The 18,765-nt window shown below is 47.8% G+C and overlaps 2 protein-coding genes across 5 annotated transcripts in view; one reads left to right on the top strand and one right to left on the bottom strand.

Annotated features, from left to right (window-relative positions):
• EXOC8 (exocyst complex component 8) overlaps positions 1 to 4,811 on the bottom strand; it is a 32,667-nt gene extending 27,856 nt beyond the window's left edge. Inside the window, exon 1 of the mRNA XM_073627543.1 lies at positions 4,262 to 4,811. Within this exon, the coding sequence (XP_073483644.1) occupies positions 4,262 to 4,710 (449 nt within the window). The 5' untranslated portion in view covers positions 4,711 to 4,811. The remainder of the gene's footprint in view (positions 1 to 4,261) is intronic.
• Positions 4,812 to 4,998: 187 nt separating this feature from the next.
• The window catches only part of NTPCR (nucleoside-triphosphatase, cancer-related), a 146,495-nt gene continuing 132,728 nt past the window's right edge, over positions 4,999 to 18,765 (top strand). Inside the window, exon 1 of one of the 4 annotated variants that reach the window (XM_073627546.1) lies at positions 4,999 to 5,151. In XM_073627546.1, the coding sequence (XP_073483647.1) occupies positions 5,118 to 5,151 (34 nt within the window). In that variant the 5' untranslated portion in view covers positions 4,999 to 5,117. Of the gene's footprint in view, positions 5,152 to 5,646; positions 7,191 to 18,765 lie in introns of those variants that run through there. The other 3 variants (XM_073627547.1, XR_012243939.1, XM_073627544.1) reach the window with 3 other exon arrangements.

Genomic DNA, 18,765 nt, shown 5'->3' with positions numbered 1-18,765 from the left:
TTTAATAAATTTTGTTGCGTTACTGCACTATTGGATCGCTTTCTTTTTTATATGTGGAGAGATTACTGCTTTTTTACTCTGGATATATAACGGGGAATCAATGGAGGTCATCATTTTGCCCCCTTCTGTGTGGGATAAAGCCTTGAAGCCGAGAACGAGAGTGTGAGGCAAGAGGAGCTGGTGAGTTTATTTGCCTAAGGGGAGTGGAACCACAAGTCACGGAGGCCACTGCACTGAAAATGAATGGAGAGAAGACAGCGGCTCCTCTCCATTCATAAACTGACACATCGTAATCACAGGAGATTACAATGTTTCAGTTTTGTGAATGGACAGAGTCAGCTGACTCTATCCATTCACAAAGGAAGGAGGAGGAGGACAGCACAACGGAGGGGGGGAACGGAGGGGGACAGCGGAGAGGCACAGAGAAGGAGAGAGGAACGGAGGGGGACAGCGGAGAGACACAGAGAAGGAGAGAGGAACGGCGGAACGGAGGGGGACAGCGGAGAGTAGGGTTGTCCCGATACCACTTTTTTAGGACCGAGTACAAGTACCGATACTTTTTTTCTAGTACTCGCCGATACCGATACTTTTTTTTTTTTAATGTCACGTGACAGTTTTCTTTTTTGCTATTTTTTTTGGGGGGGGGTGAACGTTGTGTGTGTGTGTGTGTGTGTGGGGTTTTTTTTTTTTTTTTTTTTTTTTTTTTACAATAATATTTTTTTTATTCTTTATTGTGGTTTTTTTTTTTTTTTTTTTTTAATTCAGCCCTTTTGGGGGGCTTTGGTGAGATATCAGGGGTCTTAACAGACCTCTGATATCTCCCCCTTGAGACAGAGAAAGAGACAGAGGATAGAGATTCCCCAGTCCCTTTCTCTGCAGCCTCAGCTGCACTGAGAATGAATGGAGAGAAGACAGCGGCTTCTCTCCATTCATAAACTGATACATCGTAATCACAGGAGATTACAATGTTTCAGTTATGTGAATGGACAGAGTCAGCTGACTCTGTCCATACAGAAAGGAAGGAGGAGGGGGACGGAGGAACTGAGGGGGAGAACGGAGGGGGACCGATAAGGAGAGAGGAATGGAGGGGGACCGATAAGGAGAGAGGAACGGAGGGGGACCGATAAGGAGAGAGGAACGGAGGGGGACCGATAAGGAGAGAGGAACGGAGGGGGACCGATAAGGAGAGAGGAACGGAGGGGGACCGATAAGGAGAGAGGAACGGAGGGGGACAGATAAGGAGAGAGGAACGGAGGGGGACAGATAAGGAGAGAGGAACGGAGGGGGACAGATAAGGAGAGAGGAACGGAGGGGGACAGATAAGGAGAGAGGAACGGAGGGGGACAGATAAGGAGAGAGGAACGGAGGGGGACAGATAAGGAGAGAGGAACGGAGGGGGACAGATAAGGAGAGAGGAACGGAGGGGGACAGACAAGGAGAGAGGAACGGAGGGGGACAGATAAGGAGAGAGGAACGGAGGGGGACAGATAAGGAGAGAGGAACGGAGGGGGACAGATAAGGAGAGAGGAACGGAGGGGGACAGATAAGGAGAGAGGAACGGAGGGGGACAGATAAGGAGAGAGGAACGGAGGGGGACAGATAAGGAGAGAGGAACGGAGGGGACAGCGGAGAGGCACAGAGGAATGGAGGGGGCACGGAGGAGGATGCAGTGACAGTCAGCTGTGAGCGATCACCGCTGTATGTCACTAAAGCTGGTGAAAGCCGCTGGGGGAGAATCTTGTAACTCCCCCACACGCCGATCACAGCTGTCCTCTAGGTATCGGGGGAAGCATCGGGAGCATTTGCCCGAGTACAAGTACTTGGGCAATTGCTTGGTATCGGTGCCGATACCGATACTAGTATCGGTATCGGGACAACCCTAGCGGAGAGGCACAGCAGAACGGAGGGGGACAGCGGAGAGGCACAGCAGAACGGAGGGGGACAGCGGAGAGGCACAGCAGAACGGAGGGGGACAGCGGAGAGGCACAGCAGAACGGAGGGGGACAGCGGAGAGGCACAGCAGAACGGAGGGGGACAGCGGAGAGGCACAGCAGAACGGAGGGGGACAGCGGAGAGGCACAGCAGAACGGAGGGGGACAGCGGAGAGGCACAGCAGAACGGAGGGGGACAGCGGAGAGGCACAGCAGAACGGAGGGGGACAGCGGAGAGGCACAGCAGAACGGAGGGGGACAGCGGAGAGGCACAGCAGAACGGAGGGGGACAGCGGAGAGGCACAGCAGAACGGAGGGGGACAGCGGAGAGGCACAGCAGAACGGAGGGGGACAGCGGAGAGGCACAGCAGATCGGAGGGGGACAGCGGAGAGGCACAGCAGAACGGAGGGGGACAGCGGAGAGGCACAGCAGAACGGAGGGGGACAGCGGAGAGGCACAGCAGAACGGAGGGGGACAGCGGAGAGGCACAGCAGAACGGAGGGGGACAGCGGAGAGGCACAGCAGAACGGAGGGGGACAGCGGAGAGGCACAGCAGAACGGAGGGGGACAGCGGAGAGGCACAGCAGAACGGAGGGGGACAGCGGAGAGGCACAGCAGAACGGAGGGGGACAGCGGAGAGGCACAGCAGAACGGAGGGGGACAGCGGAGAGGCACAGCAGAACGGAGGGGGACAGCGGAGAGGCACAGCAGAGAGGCACAGCAGAACGGAGGGGGACAGCGGAGAGGCACAGCAGAACGGAGGGGGACAGCGGAGAGGCACAGCAGAACGGAGGGGGACAGCGGAGAGGCACAGCAGAACGGAGGGGGACAGCGGAGAGGCACAGCAGAACGGAGGGGGACAGCGGAGAGGCACAGCAGAACGGAGGGGGGCAGCGGAGAGGCACAGCAGAACGGAGGGGGGCAGCGGAGAGGCACAGCAGAACGGAGGGGGGCAGCGGAGAGGCACAGCAGAACGGAGGGGGGCAGCGGAGAGGCACAGCAGAACGGAGGGGGGCAGCGGAGAGGCACAGCAGAACGGAGGGGGACAGCGGAGAGTTACAGCAGAACGGAGGGGGACAGCGGAGAGGCACAGCAGAACGGAGGGGGACAGCGGAGAGGCACAGCAGAACGGAGGGGGACAGCGGAGAGGCACAGCAGAACGGAGGGGGGCAGCGGAGAGGCACAGCAGAACGGAGGGGGGCAGCGGAGAGGCACAGCAGAACGGAGGGGGGCAGCGGAGAGGCACAGCAGAACGGAGGGGGACAGCGGAGAGTTACAGCAGAACGGAGGGGGACAGCGGAGAGGCACAGCAGAACGGAGGGGGACAGCGGAGAGGCACAGCAGAACGGAGGGGGACAGCGGAGAGGCACAGCAGAACGGAGGGGGACAGCGGAGGGGGACAGAGAAGGAGAGGGGAACGGCGGAACGGAGGGGGACAGCGGAGAGGCACAGCAGAACGGAGGGGGACAGCGGAGAGGCACAGCAGAACGGAGGGGGACAGCGGAGAGGCACAGCAGAACGGAGGGGGACAGCGGAGAGGCACAGCAGACAGAGGGGACAGTGGAGGGGGACAGAGAAGGAGAGGGGAACGGCGGAACGGAGGGGGACAGCGGAGAGGCACAACAGAACTGAGGGGACAGCGGAGAGGCACAGCAGAACGGAGGGGACAGCGGAGGGGGACAGAGAAGGAGAGGGGAATGGCGGAACAGAGGGGGACAGTGGAGAGGCACAGTGGAGGGGGACAGAGAAGGAGAGAGGAACGGAGGGGGACAGCGGAGAGGCACAGAGAAGGAGAGAGGAACGGCGGAACGGAGGGGGACAGAGGAAAGGAGGGGGCATGGAGGAGGATGCAGTGACAGTCAGCGGTGATCGGTCACCGCTGACTGTCACTGCATCCTCCTCCATGCCCCTGAGTTCCACAGTATACATTTTCAATCAAAAATATATATGTAAAGCGATGTGTAAATTCCCAGCGCTACATAAGTACCTGTAATAAATAAATAAAATGTATGCTGCCATGAATTGGTACCAGGAAAGGAAAATTACTTTAAGTATTTGATACAATTTTCAGTAATGCTTCATTCCTTTCCTCCTTGCACTTTCAATTTATTTAAATACATAAACAGAATATTAAACAGATGGTACATCTGAATTGTAAGACACCTCCAGCTTTTCGGTTTGTTCACCGATACCATAAACCTTCAGATCCCTGAAAACTGTGTTCCCAATATGCTGTCCTATACCCAGCAGATTGTCCATATCCTATACCCTGCGGGTCAGTCATGCTCTACATACCCAGCGGATCACTGGTGTCTTATTATACCCATACCTCCCTGGAGTCTCAAGCAGGTTCTTGCAGCCCTCCACCTTCTCCAGCAGGGTTGTCAGGTTCCTGACTTTTCCCTCCTCGGCCTCCTTGTGAAAAGCTGCCTGCAGCTCCCGGGCGGCCTCGGTGCGGTCGGTATGTAGCAGAGTCTGGGCCACGCTCTCCATGATGCCTTTCTGCTCAGTCAGGATGTGGCTGAGTTGATACATCTCTCCCTCCAGGTAACTGATCTCTCGGGCGGTTTCAATGAACTGCCGGTAATTCTGGTAGACATTGCGCTTAAGGCTCTGTGCTGTCTCATCAGCCAGGCTCTGTATGCGCTGCTGATGCTCCTGTAAGTCCCGATCTCCGTCTGACTGCTGCGACAGGACCTTCACGTACTGTTCTGCATTGAAGTTGTTGTATTCCAACTGCCTCCTCAGGCGGAGGGCCCACGCACTGGTTTCAGTCATGTTTACAACAATCACGGCTAACCCTTCCGCCTGTGAGAACTGTCACTCTCCGAACTTCCGGTCAACATGGCAGCCTACTCACCCTAGATAGCTGAGCCGCCATTATTGTTAAGGGAAGGACGTCCATGGGCTCTGTCATATCTTTTCCTGGCCAATTCGTTTTGAACATTTTTTTTTCCATACTGTTAACAGTCACTTTTATTTATACGTTTTATGTTTTGGTAAACCCGAGGAATGTTTTGTAAGTGTGTTACGCAATAAAAATGCGTCACTTCCGGTTGTCGCAGTGTAGTGACGCAACGTTACTTCCGTTGCCGAATCCGACGGGTCGCCAATTCTGACGGAACACCGGCTCCGCTTGGTGACGTTTATCCCTGTTCTTTTCGGAGTGAAGTGTCTACTTGGCTATGTACAGACACGTTTTCCTGACAGGCCCTCCAGGTGAACGCCATTTCCTTAGTTCTTGTGGGTCTAACTGCTAAAAAGGAAACAAGTCTGTGGGAGGTTGGGTTCTTAGAACTGGTGCTGTGTGAGAGCTGAGCTGGAGTCTGTGGCGTGCCTCCTAAAAGTTGAGAAGGAATTTGCTTACTACTGTGGAAGAACTTGGTTTTACCATTCTGCCCTCAGCCCACCTTTATGGACGGCAGACGTGCAGTAGCTATGTGGCAGCTTAAAGCAGACCTTACACATCTGCTTATTTATTGAGGGGTCGTCTACCGAGAGACTTTGCCCCTTATACATTTTTTTTTAAAACCACTTCAGACCTGGAAGGATTTACCCCCTTAATGACCGGGCCATTTTTTTGCTACATGGCACTGCATTAATTTAAGGCTACTTTCACACTGAGGCGCTTTACAGGCGCTATAGCTGCCACCTCATCCCTTTAAACCCTAACACATATTAATTACACAGGTTCTGTGGCTGATTAAGGTGGTAATTAAACTCACTTGGTGCCTTATGTGCTTTTAATTAGCCTCAGAACCTGTGTAATTCATATGTGTTCGGGGTTAAAAAGGGATGAGGTGGCAACTCTAGCTATAGCGCTAAAAACAGTGCATGTAAAGCACCTCTTCTGTCACTGCAGTGTCAAAGCCTGAGTGCTTTCACACTGGAACTGTGCACTGGCAGGATGCTAAAAAAAAAGTCCTGCAAGCAGCATCTTTGAGGCGCTTCAGGAGCAGTGTATACACCGCTCCTAAAGCGCCGCTGCCCATTGAAATCAATGGGCAGCGGCGCTTTGCGGGTGCTTTTAACCCTTTTTCATCCACTAGTGGCATTTAAAAGCATCCCGCTAGCGGCCAAAAAGCGCAGCTAAAAATAGCGGCGCTTTACCGTCGACGCCCACCCACCCCAGTGTGAAAGTGTCCTGACAATTGCACGGTCATGCGACATTGTACCCGATCGAAATGTCCTTTTTTCCCCGCAAATAGAGCTTTCTTTTGGTGGTATTTGATCACCTCTGCAGTTTTTAATTTTTTGTGCTAGAAACAGAAAAAGACCGACAATTTTGTAAAAAAAAAAAAAAAAATAAAAACTATATTTTTTACCTTCTGTTATAAATACATATCCCAAAATATATATATATATATATATATATATAACAATTTTTTTCATCCGTTTAGGCCAATATGTATTCTACATATTTTTGGTAAAAAAAAAAAACAATAAGCGTATATTGATTGGTTTGCGCAAAAGTTAGAGCGTCTACAAAATAGGGGATAGATTTATGGAATTTTTATTTATTTTTTTTTTACTAGTAATGCTGGTGATCAGCAATTTTTAGTGGGATTGTGGAAGACAGATCGGACACCTAACTGACATTTCCACCTTCATCTCCCAGGACAGCTACTTGAGAGATGATTGGCTCCGTCTTCTACAGGAAGCACAAACCACAATTTAAAAGGCCCTCCCTCCCTCAGTTTTTTGTGTTTCCAGACCTCCAGGAGTACGCACTGCTACGTTTGTTTTTCTTTTTGGTGTGGTGACTGTGGTTAGCGGACCCCCCTTGTTCAGTAATACCCAGACCGGTTGTGGCCATGTCTACAGTATTTTCTGCTTGTGCAGCCTGAAAAGGGCCCCCTCTTTTGTTGTTACTTGCCTTTGTGAAGACATTTGCAACTGCCACCCCCCAGCGTGCTTGTCCGACGTCTGAGTATCTGGGGTAGCGGAGGAGTGCTTCCTCGTGTATTTCTCCTTTGGAGTGTTCCAAGATGGCGTCGGATGATGCACTTCTGGTGATGCGGCAAGATGGCGCCGGAAGCGGCGTAACACACTTCCAGTTGCCGAGTCTTTTTCATTTAAAGGACCGGTTTGGTTTGTCACGCTGCTGGGGATGTGCTGCTAGGACACGACAAGTGGACAGCGTTCAGAAGCTACAGATCGCTCTCCTGCCTGGCTCCTCCTCGTTATGGATGCTGAGGGCAGAGCACCCGCTCAAACTGACCCAGCGGCTGCATCCGAGTCCAGTACTACCCCCAAAGGTTAGTACCTCTCCTACTGTTAATTGAGAGCTATTAGGGCCAGGGGTGGATGTATAGAGAAAGTGTCAGTTTATATGCCTTTCTTATATTGATTTTTTTTCTCCTCGGTTGACAAGCCTGTTAAGAGAAAATGTGGGAACTGTAGATCTAAGCTTCCTGGTAGCTGTAGAAAACTATTGTGTGAGACTTGTATTTCTTCAGTGGCAGGGGCTGATTTTGTTTCTACCCTAAAGGAATTAATGGTTTCCATGAAAGAAGTGGTTTCTTCCTTCCAGTCTTTTAATGATAGATTAGCAGGGTTAGGTCCTTCCACTTCAACAGCTGTGACAGTGTCCCAGGTCCCTTCAGGCTCGGCGAGGTCTCTACCTCCCTTAGTGTTAGAGACCGTGAGTTCACGGGCGGCCTCTGACCCGGAGGAGGTGGAGAACTCGAATTCTACGTCTGAGGAGGAGTCCACGTCAGAGGTTGAGGAGCCTGTTAACTCTCCCAGATATCTATTCCTAATCAAAGATATTGAGGAACTGTTGAAAGCAGTTTATACTTCTGAGCAGATTGAGTCGCCACAGCAGACTCAGTCGGTTCAGGATAGAATGGTATAGGGGTCTTCAGGGGCGTAAGCACAAGTGTTTTCCTGTACACCAGTCGCTTAAGGACATGGTCCTGTCTGAATGGAAAAAACCTGAGAGAAGGTTGTCCAGAGGGCATAAAAGGAGATTTCCCTTCCAGTCGGATATTGAGGAAATGTTTTTCAAATGTCCTTGACTGGATGCTCCTATGTCACAAGTGTCTAAAAAATCAGATCTCTCATTTGAAGACTTAAGGATCAGATGGAGAGGAAAGCTGACGCTTTACTCCATAAAGCCTGGGAGGCTTCAGCCTCCTCTCTTGGGCCAGCCCTGGCATCCACATGTATAGCTAGGAATCTAGATGTATGGGTTCATAGGCTAGATGACCTTCTCTCCTCCAACACACCAGTGGAGGAGGTCAGAGAATCTCTCCCCCTGATTGCCAAATCAGTGACTTTTTTGGCAGACACAGCTGCAGACTCGGTTAGGTCAGTGGCCAAAATGTCAGCGCTGATAAATTGTTCTAGGCGAGCAATCTGGTTAAAATCCTGGGACAGGGATCTGACCTGCAGAAATAAGCTTTGTGGTATTCCCTTTGAAGACAAACTTTTATTTGGTTCAGCTTTGGAGGAAATACCAGGTGGGTCTTCAGAGAAGGGTAAGCGTTTTCCATCTCGGAAGGCTAAGCCCCAAAGAGGCCCTTTCATAGCTTTCAGAACAAAGCTAACGTCAAGACAGGTGGTCAGCAGGCCAAGAAAAAGTGGTCATTTAGCTGCTCCTTCAGCCCCGACCAAAAACTCTGTGACACCAGGTCAGGGGCAGGGGGAAGGCTGACCAGTTTCGTCAAGGAATGGGCAGAGATAACAGAAAATCCTTTTATCCTCAAGATCAGGGGTCTCAAACTGGTGGCCCTCCAGCTGTTGCGAAACTATAAGTCCCATCATGCCTCTGCCTGTGGGAGTCATGATTGTAACTGTCAGCCTTGCAATGCCTCATGGGACTTGTAGTTTCGCAACAGCTGGAGGGCCGCCAGTTTGACACCCCTGCTCAAGATCATAGGAGAGGGATACAGGTTGGAGTTCAATCTCCCTCCTCCCCAGAGGTTTTTTCTCACTCGGCTGCCCAGAGATCATGAGAGACGGCAGGGCATGTTAGATCTGATTTCCCTTTGGGAATCAGGAGTTATTTCCCCTGTTCCGGAGGATCAGAAATTCCAAGGGTTTTATTCAAATGTTTTCCTGGTAAGAAAGACATCTGGAGGATTTCGGATGGTCATCAATCTAAGCCTTCTAAACAGATTCTTGATTCTTAGTCCTCTTTAGCTGCTTTGGCTCGCCTTGGTTTTGCGCATTAGTTTTCTTCTTTGTTTCAGGTACATTGACGATGTCTGCATCGTCTGGGAAGGTACGGAAGCTATGCTTATGGAATTTTTGGATCAGATCAGTATTAACAATTTAAAATTAAAAATTCACCATGACCTTTGATACAAGTACCATTTACCTTTCTTAATGTTTAGGTTCTGTCTAGTGTAGGGGGAAAACTACGCAGCACACTGTTTAGAAAAGAGACGGCCAGGAACACTGTGCTGCATGACGACAGTTTTCACCCTACCCCACCCCAAACTCCATACCTTTCGGACAATATTTACGCCTTCGTAGAAACTGTTCTGATGAAGGTTTCTTTAGGGAGGAAGCAGGTAAATTACAAGACAGATGTTTGGAAAGAGGATATAGTCGGTCCTGCCTACGTAAGGCTTTTAGCAAAGCGGCCACTAAGTCCCGTAATGACCTTCTGCTTAAAACCCAGCCTCAACAGACGTCAGACTGCAACACAACTCAGTTAATTTTATGCGTTTTTCGAAGCAACATAAACAGATTAGAGACATTATCCAATGTCATTGGCCTATCTTCACTGATGATTTGAAAATTCAGAAATTTGTTCCAGATGCTCCCTCAATTACTTCCAGAAGGGCTATGTCAATTAAAGTGGTGTTCCGGCCAAAATGATACTTTTTAAATAAAAATACCCCTATAATACACAAGCTTAATGTATTCTAGTAAAGTTAGTCTATAAACTAAGGTCTGTTTTGTTCGTTTATAGCAGTAGTTTGTCATTTTATAAACTTACAGCAGGCCGTGGCCATCTTAAGTCTGGGCATCTGAAGCCAGACTGTATTTCTTCCTGGATCTCATCCTTGCAGATCTCGCACATGCTCAGTGCAGCACAAGCAGTGTAATAGGTTTCAGGTCAGGTTTCCATAGCAACGGCAGTGTCAGAGGAAGTTGCCGCCCCTTCCCAGAAGGCATTGCAAACAGGAAATGATGCGATGGGCCGCGGCCAGGGAGGAGGAAGTGAAAAATGAATACAGCAGATATACAGTAAGTGCTGGGAAAAAAAAAATTAAAAAATATCCAATTTGTTTACAGTGTGCAGTTTAGTGAGGGATGCTGAAGAGTTGTAAAAGTGGGTGGAACTCCACTTTAAAGACAGACTAGTCACAAGTGAGTTTAGGGGAGAATTGTTAAAAGAGCATTGTCCCGCAAGAGGGTCCTTTCCATGTGGTCACTGCTCTCTTTGTCCCCTTATTAGAAAGGAAAATACATTTTTTACTACCGAATGGAGAGATGTTTTACCCTCTCCATTTCCCTAACAGTCATAGCCACGGCCTAGTATATATTATGCTCTGCGAATGCAGTGTATTTTATATAGGGAAAACCAGACAGGAGTTTCGGTGCCACATAACACAGCACACCTACAGTATGCAAATTGGAAATCAATTTCTACCACTTGGTAGACACATGGTGTCTAAACATTATTACAAGATGCCCAAAGTTTCTTTCGTCGCCCTTGACTGAATAAATATTCCGGTTAGAGGCGGCAATTGGAACAAGTCCCTCCTTCAGTGGGAACAGAGGTGGATCTTCAGGCTACAGGCAACAGTATATCCTGACCTGAACAAGTCCATCTCTTTTGCCCCGTTCTTAAAGGGTTTTGTATCGGGCAAAACACAGTAATGTATATTCAACTATACCAGATGTTTTAGCCCCTGTCTAGTGTCATTCAGGAGTTTCTTCCTTTGCTGTCTTTTTGAACGTAGATTGCAAGCTCATGATTATTGTTTATTTAATTAATATTGTTCATGTATATTAATTGTTTTGACATGTATATATACAATCTGACCGGTTTGATTTTTTAACTGTGCCCTCTTGCTGTTACAGGTTCTGACTGCGTGGCCCTGTATGGCTACGGGTGGTGTTCGTTTGGGCCTCATGGCAGGTGAGGGGGATGATGGCACCGGTTGCCGTTTTGTCCCCCTTTCTCTGTGTTCCGAAGGTGGCCTTCTCTGTCGGCTGCTGGAGGGAGGACATCTCTCCTGGCGGCGTCTAGCGATCACTCCGGGCGCCCTCTGGCCTGCCGCGCATGTGTGAGCTCCTCTTGACGTGTGCAGCACGCCATGACATCACGCACGTTGCGGCGGAAGTGACGACAGCGATTGGCGGGTTTTCCCCTTCCGGAATGCCGGGAAGACGGAGTGGTGGCCGCCTATGATGGCGGCTCCTTCCCCCATCACTCGAGAGGGGCTGGGTGAGAGGGAGGGGGCGTTTACCGGCACAGGGCCTATCATATCCCTTGTCTTATTGGGTCCAACATATATAAAGCCTGGGTAATGAGGATTTTCTTCAGATCCCAGGCAGTTATCACCCCGAATAGACCAAAATCTTGTCTGCGTTTAACCACTTCAGCCACGGAAGGTTTTACCCCCTTCCTGACCAGAGCACTTTTTACAATTTAGCACTGCGTCACTTTAACTGCTAATTGCGCGGTCATGCAATGCTGTACCCAAACAAAATTTGCGTCCTTTTTTTACCCACAATAGAGCTTTCATTTGATGGTATTTGATCACCTCTTATTTTTTGCGCTGTAAATGGAAAAAGACAGAAATGTTTGAAAAAAAAAAGATATTTTCTACTTTTTGTTATAAAAAAAATCCAATAAACTCAATTTTAGTCATACATTTAGGCAAAAGTGTATTCAGCCACATGTCTTTGGTAAAAACAAAGTCAATAAGCGTATATTTATTGGTTTGCGCAAAAGGTATAGCGTCTACAAACTAGGGTACGTTTTCTGGAATTTACACAGCTTTTAATTTATGACTGGCTATCTCATTTCTTGAGGTGCTAAAATGGCAGGGCAGTACAACCCCCCCCCATGACCCCATTTTGGAAAGTAGACACCCCAAGGAAATTGCCGAGAGGCATGTTGAGCCCATTGAATATTAATTTTTTTTGTTCCAAGTGATTGAATAATGACAAAAAAAAAAAAAATTACAAAAAGTTGTCACTAAATGATATATTGCTCACATATGCCATGGTTATATGTGGAATTGCACCCCAAAATACATTTTGCTGCTTCTCCTGAGTACAGGGATACCACATGTGGGACTTTTTGGGAGCCTAGCCGCGTACGGGGCCCCCCGAAAACCAAGCACCGCCTTCAGGATTTCTAAGGTCGTAAATTTTTGATTTCACTCTTCACTACCTATCACAGTTTTGAAGGCCATAAAATGCCAAGATGGCACAAAACCCCCCCAAATGACCCCATTTTGGAAAGTAGACACCCCAAGCTATTTGCTTCGGCATATATGCTCTTTTTTTTGTGGTGGTGAAATCACCTCCAACAGCGCTGGAGTCACGGCTTTATGTATCGTGGGAACAAACGCTGTTGCTGTCAAGATAAATAAATCCGCGCTGCAGCTGAATGGCGTACCTGAAAACAAAAAAATGGTTAACAATAAAACACAGTAAACTATAAAAAAATGACATACCTGAAAAGCAAACATGATAAAACATAATAACAATAAATCATTGCAGAATAGAATACAGTAAAAAAGAGCAGAACAATAGAGAGAGAGAACAATAAAACGACAACTATTTTTGTTTGTTTTGTTTTATATTTTTGTTGTGTAATTTTTTTTTTTTTTTTTTTACACTTTTTTAAATTTTTTTTATAACTAACTTTTGTAACTAACCGGTTCCAGGTTCGGGTCTCTCAAAATGCGATGGCATCTTGGGAGACCCTATGAAAGTGTGCCTAGTCTGTGCAATGCTGTACCCTAAGCTAAAACTCAACTAGTGTATGGTAGCGCTCAAAACATTCACCAATGCAAAGACCAGGATTGTCAGGACAGGAGGGACAATAATAGTGGCTGTCACGCCTATATCTGCGCTTTCTACAAACACATTTTCTTTGGGGGGGCTCGTTGGGTAGAGGTACTCAGGAGGACATAAGGAAAATAGCACATGAGCGTTCAGCAAAGCCAATTGAAATAAGTATACAGACACTTTTTTTATACCAGCGTCTGGCCTTACGGGCAACTAGCTACGGCGCCAACAACTGGTCGTTGAGGTCCACCCTGCCCATATTTTGGTTATATTCGTGGACACAGAGGGGTTTCTCCACAACACCAGTCACCATAGTAATTTGGACAGTCGTGTCTGCATGAAAGGAGGTAAGAACGAAAATATTCTTATTATCCCTCCACTTCATAGCGAGCAAGTTATTACACTTCAAGCAGGCTCTCTCCCCTAGCCTAAGACGGGAATCTACAAGTCTCTGGGGAAAACCCCAGGCGATTAGATCGCACGGTGCCACATGCTCCAATCTGATGATCAAACAAGTGACTAAAAAGTGGCACGCTCATGTAATAATTGTCCACGTACAAGTGGTACCCCTTTCCGAATAAGGGTGACATCAAGTCCCACACAATCTTGCCAGCGCTTCCTATGTAGTCAGGGCAGTTTGTCGGCTCTACGTGACTATCTCTTCCCTCGTAAACCATAAAACTACATGTATAGCCTGTGGCCCTGTCACAAAGCTTATACTTCTTGACCCCGTATCTGGCACGCTTGCTTGGAAGGTACTGTTTGAATGACAAGCGGCCAGAAAACTTAATCAGGGACTCATCACCGCAGACAACTTGATGGGGAGTAAACAAGTCTGCAAAACGTTGGTTGAAGTGGTTTACGAGGGGCCGAATTTTGTAGAGCCGATCGTATCCAGGATCTCCACGAGGACGACAGAGTTCATTGTTGTTGAAGTGCATGAACCGCAAATATCTGCTCGTATTGTGCCCTGGCCATGGAAGCAGAGAACACGGGCATATGGTGAATTGGGTCAGTGGACCAATATGACCGCAACTCACTCTTTTTGGTTATGCCCATAAGGAGGGATAGGCCCAGAAAGACCTTAAATTCGGAAACCGTAATTGGTTTCCAATCTCTGGCAAGGGAGGACTGGGGAATAGTGGCGATGTGTTGACCAGCGTACAAATTGCTTTTGTCTACAATAGATCTATAGAGATCTTCGGTTAAAAACAGCGAATAAAAATCAAGTGAAGTAAAATCAACTGTTTCCACCTGTGCCGACGTACATCGGTGTGCGGCGGTCGGCAACAGGTTAAAGTAAGTAATGTTCCTTACATTTTTGGGTACTTATGTCCAAATGGATGTATCCCAAACTTAATATATTTCTATTTACATACTATTAGTTTTTTTTAGGTCTTTCAAATTGTTTGTCTGCTCAAATGAACATTTGATGTGTAGCTATCTTGCATCACCATCTTTTTTACATTGTAGCTTGATGAATCAATACCATCAATCTACCCTACTAGGTAAACCTGTCGAAGCTTCTATTATATTTCCCCTTTAATGCTCTACCTTGTCACTCGTTTTTCCTCTCACTATCACCCAGCACACATTCCTCAAACTTATTTTTTTTCACCTTTTTTGCAGTTTTTGGTTTGTTGGTTTTTATTTACACTGCACTCATCACTTTTATCTAATTGGTCTTTTCTCCCATATCCCTTTCTGTCCTTCAGAACTGGGTGGCGCCAGTTTTGTTATACACATTTTGTTCATTTTTTTTAGTCACATTCTCACTTTGCATCTATATTGTCACTCTGTTTTTTTCTCTTTGTCATCTCAGTTGCCTGTTTTCAGTCTTTCATCTCCCTTCTTTCTTTATCCACGCACCTTTTCACTCCCCCTCCCCTCTTCACACCTTCCCCACTCACTCCTCGGTTTTGTCCCTTCTTTGGCGTCACTCTTCCTTTCCTTTTTACGCCACTTACTCCTTTCACAAGTTCACTCTTCATTTACACACATTTACACACTCATTCACTAGGACTGTTGGCTTTTTACAAAGTGATATCCCATGTAATATACCATTATTATTCCATACCCCCCCAGTGACTCAGTGAGTTTTTTGGTTCTGTTCTCGGCTCCTGGCTCCTCCTCTCCCTCTCCTGGGGGTGGGCTCAAGCGCGGCCTCTTGTAGGCCCTCTCATTGGCCTTCTGGACATTCAGCCCCTTCATCTGTGCAGTGGGCCGGAAGTTCCTGCCATGTGGTCTGGATCCTTGAGCAATCTTTAGGCACTGTACTTGGGAGGCTACCTTTACAGCCGTCAGTGGTAAAAATGATTGAAGCATTGTAATCCATGCCAATATTAATATATACGGCTGCTTAACTTTCAAATATAGTTATTCTTATAACACATTTCTTTGTAGAGTTCTTGTACTCCCTTTCCCCAGCAGAAGACCTCTACTACTAATGGTCGAAACGTGTCGGGGTTTATCAGTATGACTATATATTAGGGGTGTGGAATTTAATCGCTGCATCGTGATTAGGGTGTCCGCGATGCGGCATCGATGCATGCGATCCGAAAAATCGATGTTGGGTGACGTCATCCCGACTTGCCCTGCCCCTCCCGGAAGAGCGCTCCGAGCGTGTCTGTCAAAAAAACTTTTGTAATAAATGCAGAGTTATAATCCATTAAGTGCCCACCGCTGTATGTGTTTTTAAAATATATGCAGCTTCACAACTCATTTTTTAGTGTGTGTATAACTGTATATGCCGCTCATGTGACTGCCAGGTCTGGCCTGCCTCTTTCCTCTGACGTCTCTCTTGACATCAGCTTCGGCCGCCTCTCTTCTGATCTTATAGCTACAGTCGGTGGGCGGGGCTGAGAACTCCCACTGACGTGAGGAGAGAGGCGGGCCGGACCAGGCAGTCACATGAGCGGCATATACAGGTATACACAGACTAAGAAATGAGGTATGAAGCTGCATATATTTTAAAATGCACATACAGCGGTGGGCACTTAATGGATTATAACTCTGCAGTTATTACCACACAGGTATTTTAACAGCAGTATGTAGAGTACAAATGTGTTTGTACTCTACCTACACTGACTCCTGCACGTGCTCTGTGCTGACATTTCCCCGGCTTCCCCCCGTTTGCATATTCCACTGTGTTAACTCCTAGTGTGCTGGAAGGTGCAAACGGGGAAGCCCAGAGAATTGTTAGCACAGAGACAGTACAGGGAACTAAACAGGGCTGTTTGTCAGTTGTGGATTCTAATCCCTCCTGACCTCCCAGCAGCCGTGTGTGTGAATTCCTGTACCCTGTAGTGCACCGGATTAGTGCACTTCCTAAAGTGGAGTTCCACCCATTTTTTAGTTTTTTAAAAGTCAGCAGCTACAAAAAGTTTAGCTGCTGACTTTTAGTAAACAGACACTCACCTGTCCCATGGTCCATCGATGCGGCCGCACCTCTCCCCCTCCTCTCCTTGGCACCGTCATATCTACTGTGGGCAGTGACACCCGGCTGTGACAGCTTATGGCTTCACGGCCGGGCGCTCACTGCGCGAGCCGCTCTGCCATTGGCCAGCCAATTTTCTAGGACCTGTGTTGTGTCCCAGAAGATCGCTGGCAGGGAGGGGCTGCCTAGGGCGAGAGGAGGAGTCACCTAGGCTGCTGAGAACAGGAAGTCCCACTAAAAAGAGGACAAACTTAAGGTCAACAAATTATAATGTAATGAGTCACATAGGATGTAAGTATGCATGGTACACTTTGTTATTGCGATGCTCAAGATTGTACACACCACTGTATTATGTAGATGACCCTGCTTTGGGGACTGATCCGCCAATCCTCCTAAAAAATACCCAACCAAATAACGCATGACCACCATATAATTCCTAACCTGGAACGTCCGTGTGATTCGGGACAAGCTCAAGCACACAGCAGTGTTTGGTTGTCTCAAATCCTACCGGGCGGACATAATTGTCTTGGTAGAGGCACATGTCACTGGCCAACTCCAACTTGCTCTTAAACGCCCATGGATAGGGTGGACGTATCACGCCACCCACACTACATACTCCCGTGGCGTGTCCATTTTAATTTCTAAAACAACCCAATTCGGAATCATCTCGGTGCAAACGGATCCCCAGGGCAGGTTCATCTTTCTACATTGTACTCTGTATGGTACGCAATATCTTATCCTGGCCTACTATATTCCTCCGCCCTACAATTCCACTATGGTTAATGAGGGATTCCTGTACATGGCAGAGCACCCCACAATCCCAGCCATTTGGCTTGGGGATTTCAATATGGTTCTAAACCCAACCAATGACAGACTACAATCGAGCCAGACTGTCCAGCTCCCTACCACTACCCGTTTGAGCCGCACATTGACAGAATTCTCACTGACAGACACATGGCGCTTCAAACACCCGGACACTCAGGCCTTTTCATGTTTCTCGGCGAGACACTCCACCATGTCCCATATAGATTTTATTCTGGTCTCAGATGTTCTACTCCCCCTGCTTGAGGACTCAGGTTACCACACCAGGTCCCTGTCTGATTATGCTCCATGGTGGGCTTCCTTAAGAATTGCACCAACAGGGCCCCGCACATGGCACCTTCACCCTTTTTGGCTGTCTGCTCTAAATGACCAAGATGATATACAGAGGGAATGACAGTTCTATTTCAATACAAACCGGGACACGGCGTCTATAGGCCTAATATGGGAAGCATTTAAACTACATGTCCGATTCACCCTATCCAGACGCATAAGTAGGCTGAAAGCATCCTCCAAAATACTGCTCCATCAGGCCTCAGAGAAACTAGCATCAGTGACAGACGAATTCATGACAGACCCTACATCGGCCAACATCTCGGTGCTTAACCGGTTCAATACAGGGCATTTTCACCCCCTTCCTTCCCAGACCAATTTTTAGTTTTCAGCGCTGTCGCACTTTAAACGACAATTGCGCAGTCGTGCGATGTTGTACCCAAACAAAATTGATGTCCTTTTTTCCCCACAAATAGAGCTTTCTTTTGGTGGCATTTGATCACCTCTGCGGTTTTTATTTTTTGCGCTATAAACAAAAGGAGAGCGACAATTTTGAAAAAAACACAATATTTTTTACTTTTTGCTATAATAAAGATCCCATTTTTTTTACATTTTTTTTTTTTATTTTCCTCAGTTTTGGCCGATACGTATTCTTCTACATATTTTTGGTAAAAAAAAATCACAATAAGCGAATATCGATTGGTTTGCGCAAAAGTTATAGCGTCTACAAAATACAGGATAGATTTATGGCATTTTTTTAAAAAAATATTTTTTTTTTTTCTTACTAGTAATAGCGGCGATCGCGATTTTTTTTCGTGACTGCGACATTATGGCGGACACATCAGACACTTTTTTGGGACCTTTCACATTTATACAGCGATCCGTGCTATAAAATTGCATGGATTACTGTATAAATGTGACAGGCAGTGAAGGGGTTAACCACTAGGGGGACACAAGGGGTTAAATATGTTTCCTAGGGAATGATTCTAACTGTAGGGGGTGGGGACGTACAAGGGGAGGAGACCGATCAGTGTTCCTCTGTACTGGGAACACAGATCGGTCTCCTCTCAACTGACAGGACGTGGATCTGTGTGTTTACACACACAGATCCACGGTCCGGTCCGGCCCGGCTAACGGGCAATCGCGGGTGCCCGGCGGACATCGCGGCCGCCGGGCACGCGCACCGGGTCCCGAGCAACGCGGTGGGTGCGCGCGCCCCCTGGACGGCCGGGAAGCCCAGGCCGTCATATGACGTCCACCCAGGATGGGAGATCCCATCTGTGAACGTCATATTACAATACGCGAGTAGTGAAGTGGTT

Source organism: Aquarana catesbeiana, linkage group LG04, assembly GCF_042186555.1.
Source record: "Aquarana catesbeiana isolate 2022-GZ linkage group LG04, ASM4218655v1, whole genome shotgun sequence".
Taxonomy (NCBI): Eukaryota; Metazoa; Chordata; class Amphibia; order Anura; family Ranidae; genus Aquarana; species Aquarana catesbeiana.
The sequence above is the reverse complement of the archived record's forward strand: the minus strand, read 5'-3'. Positions and strand labels throughout refer to the sequence as shown.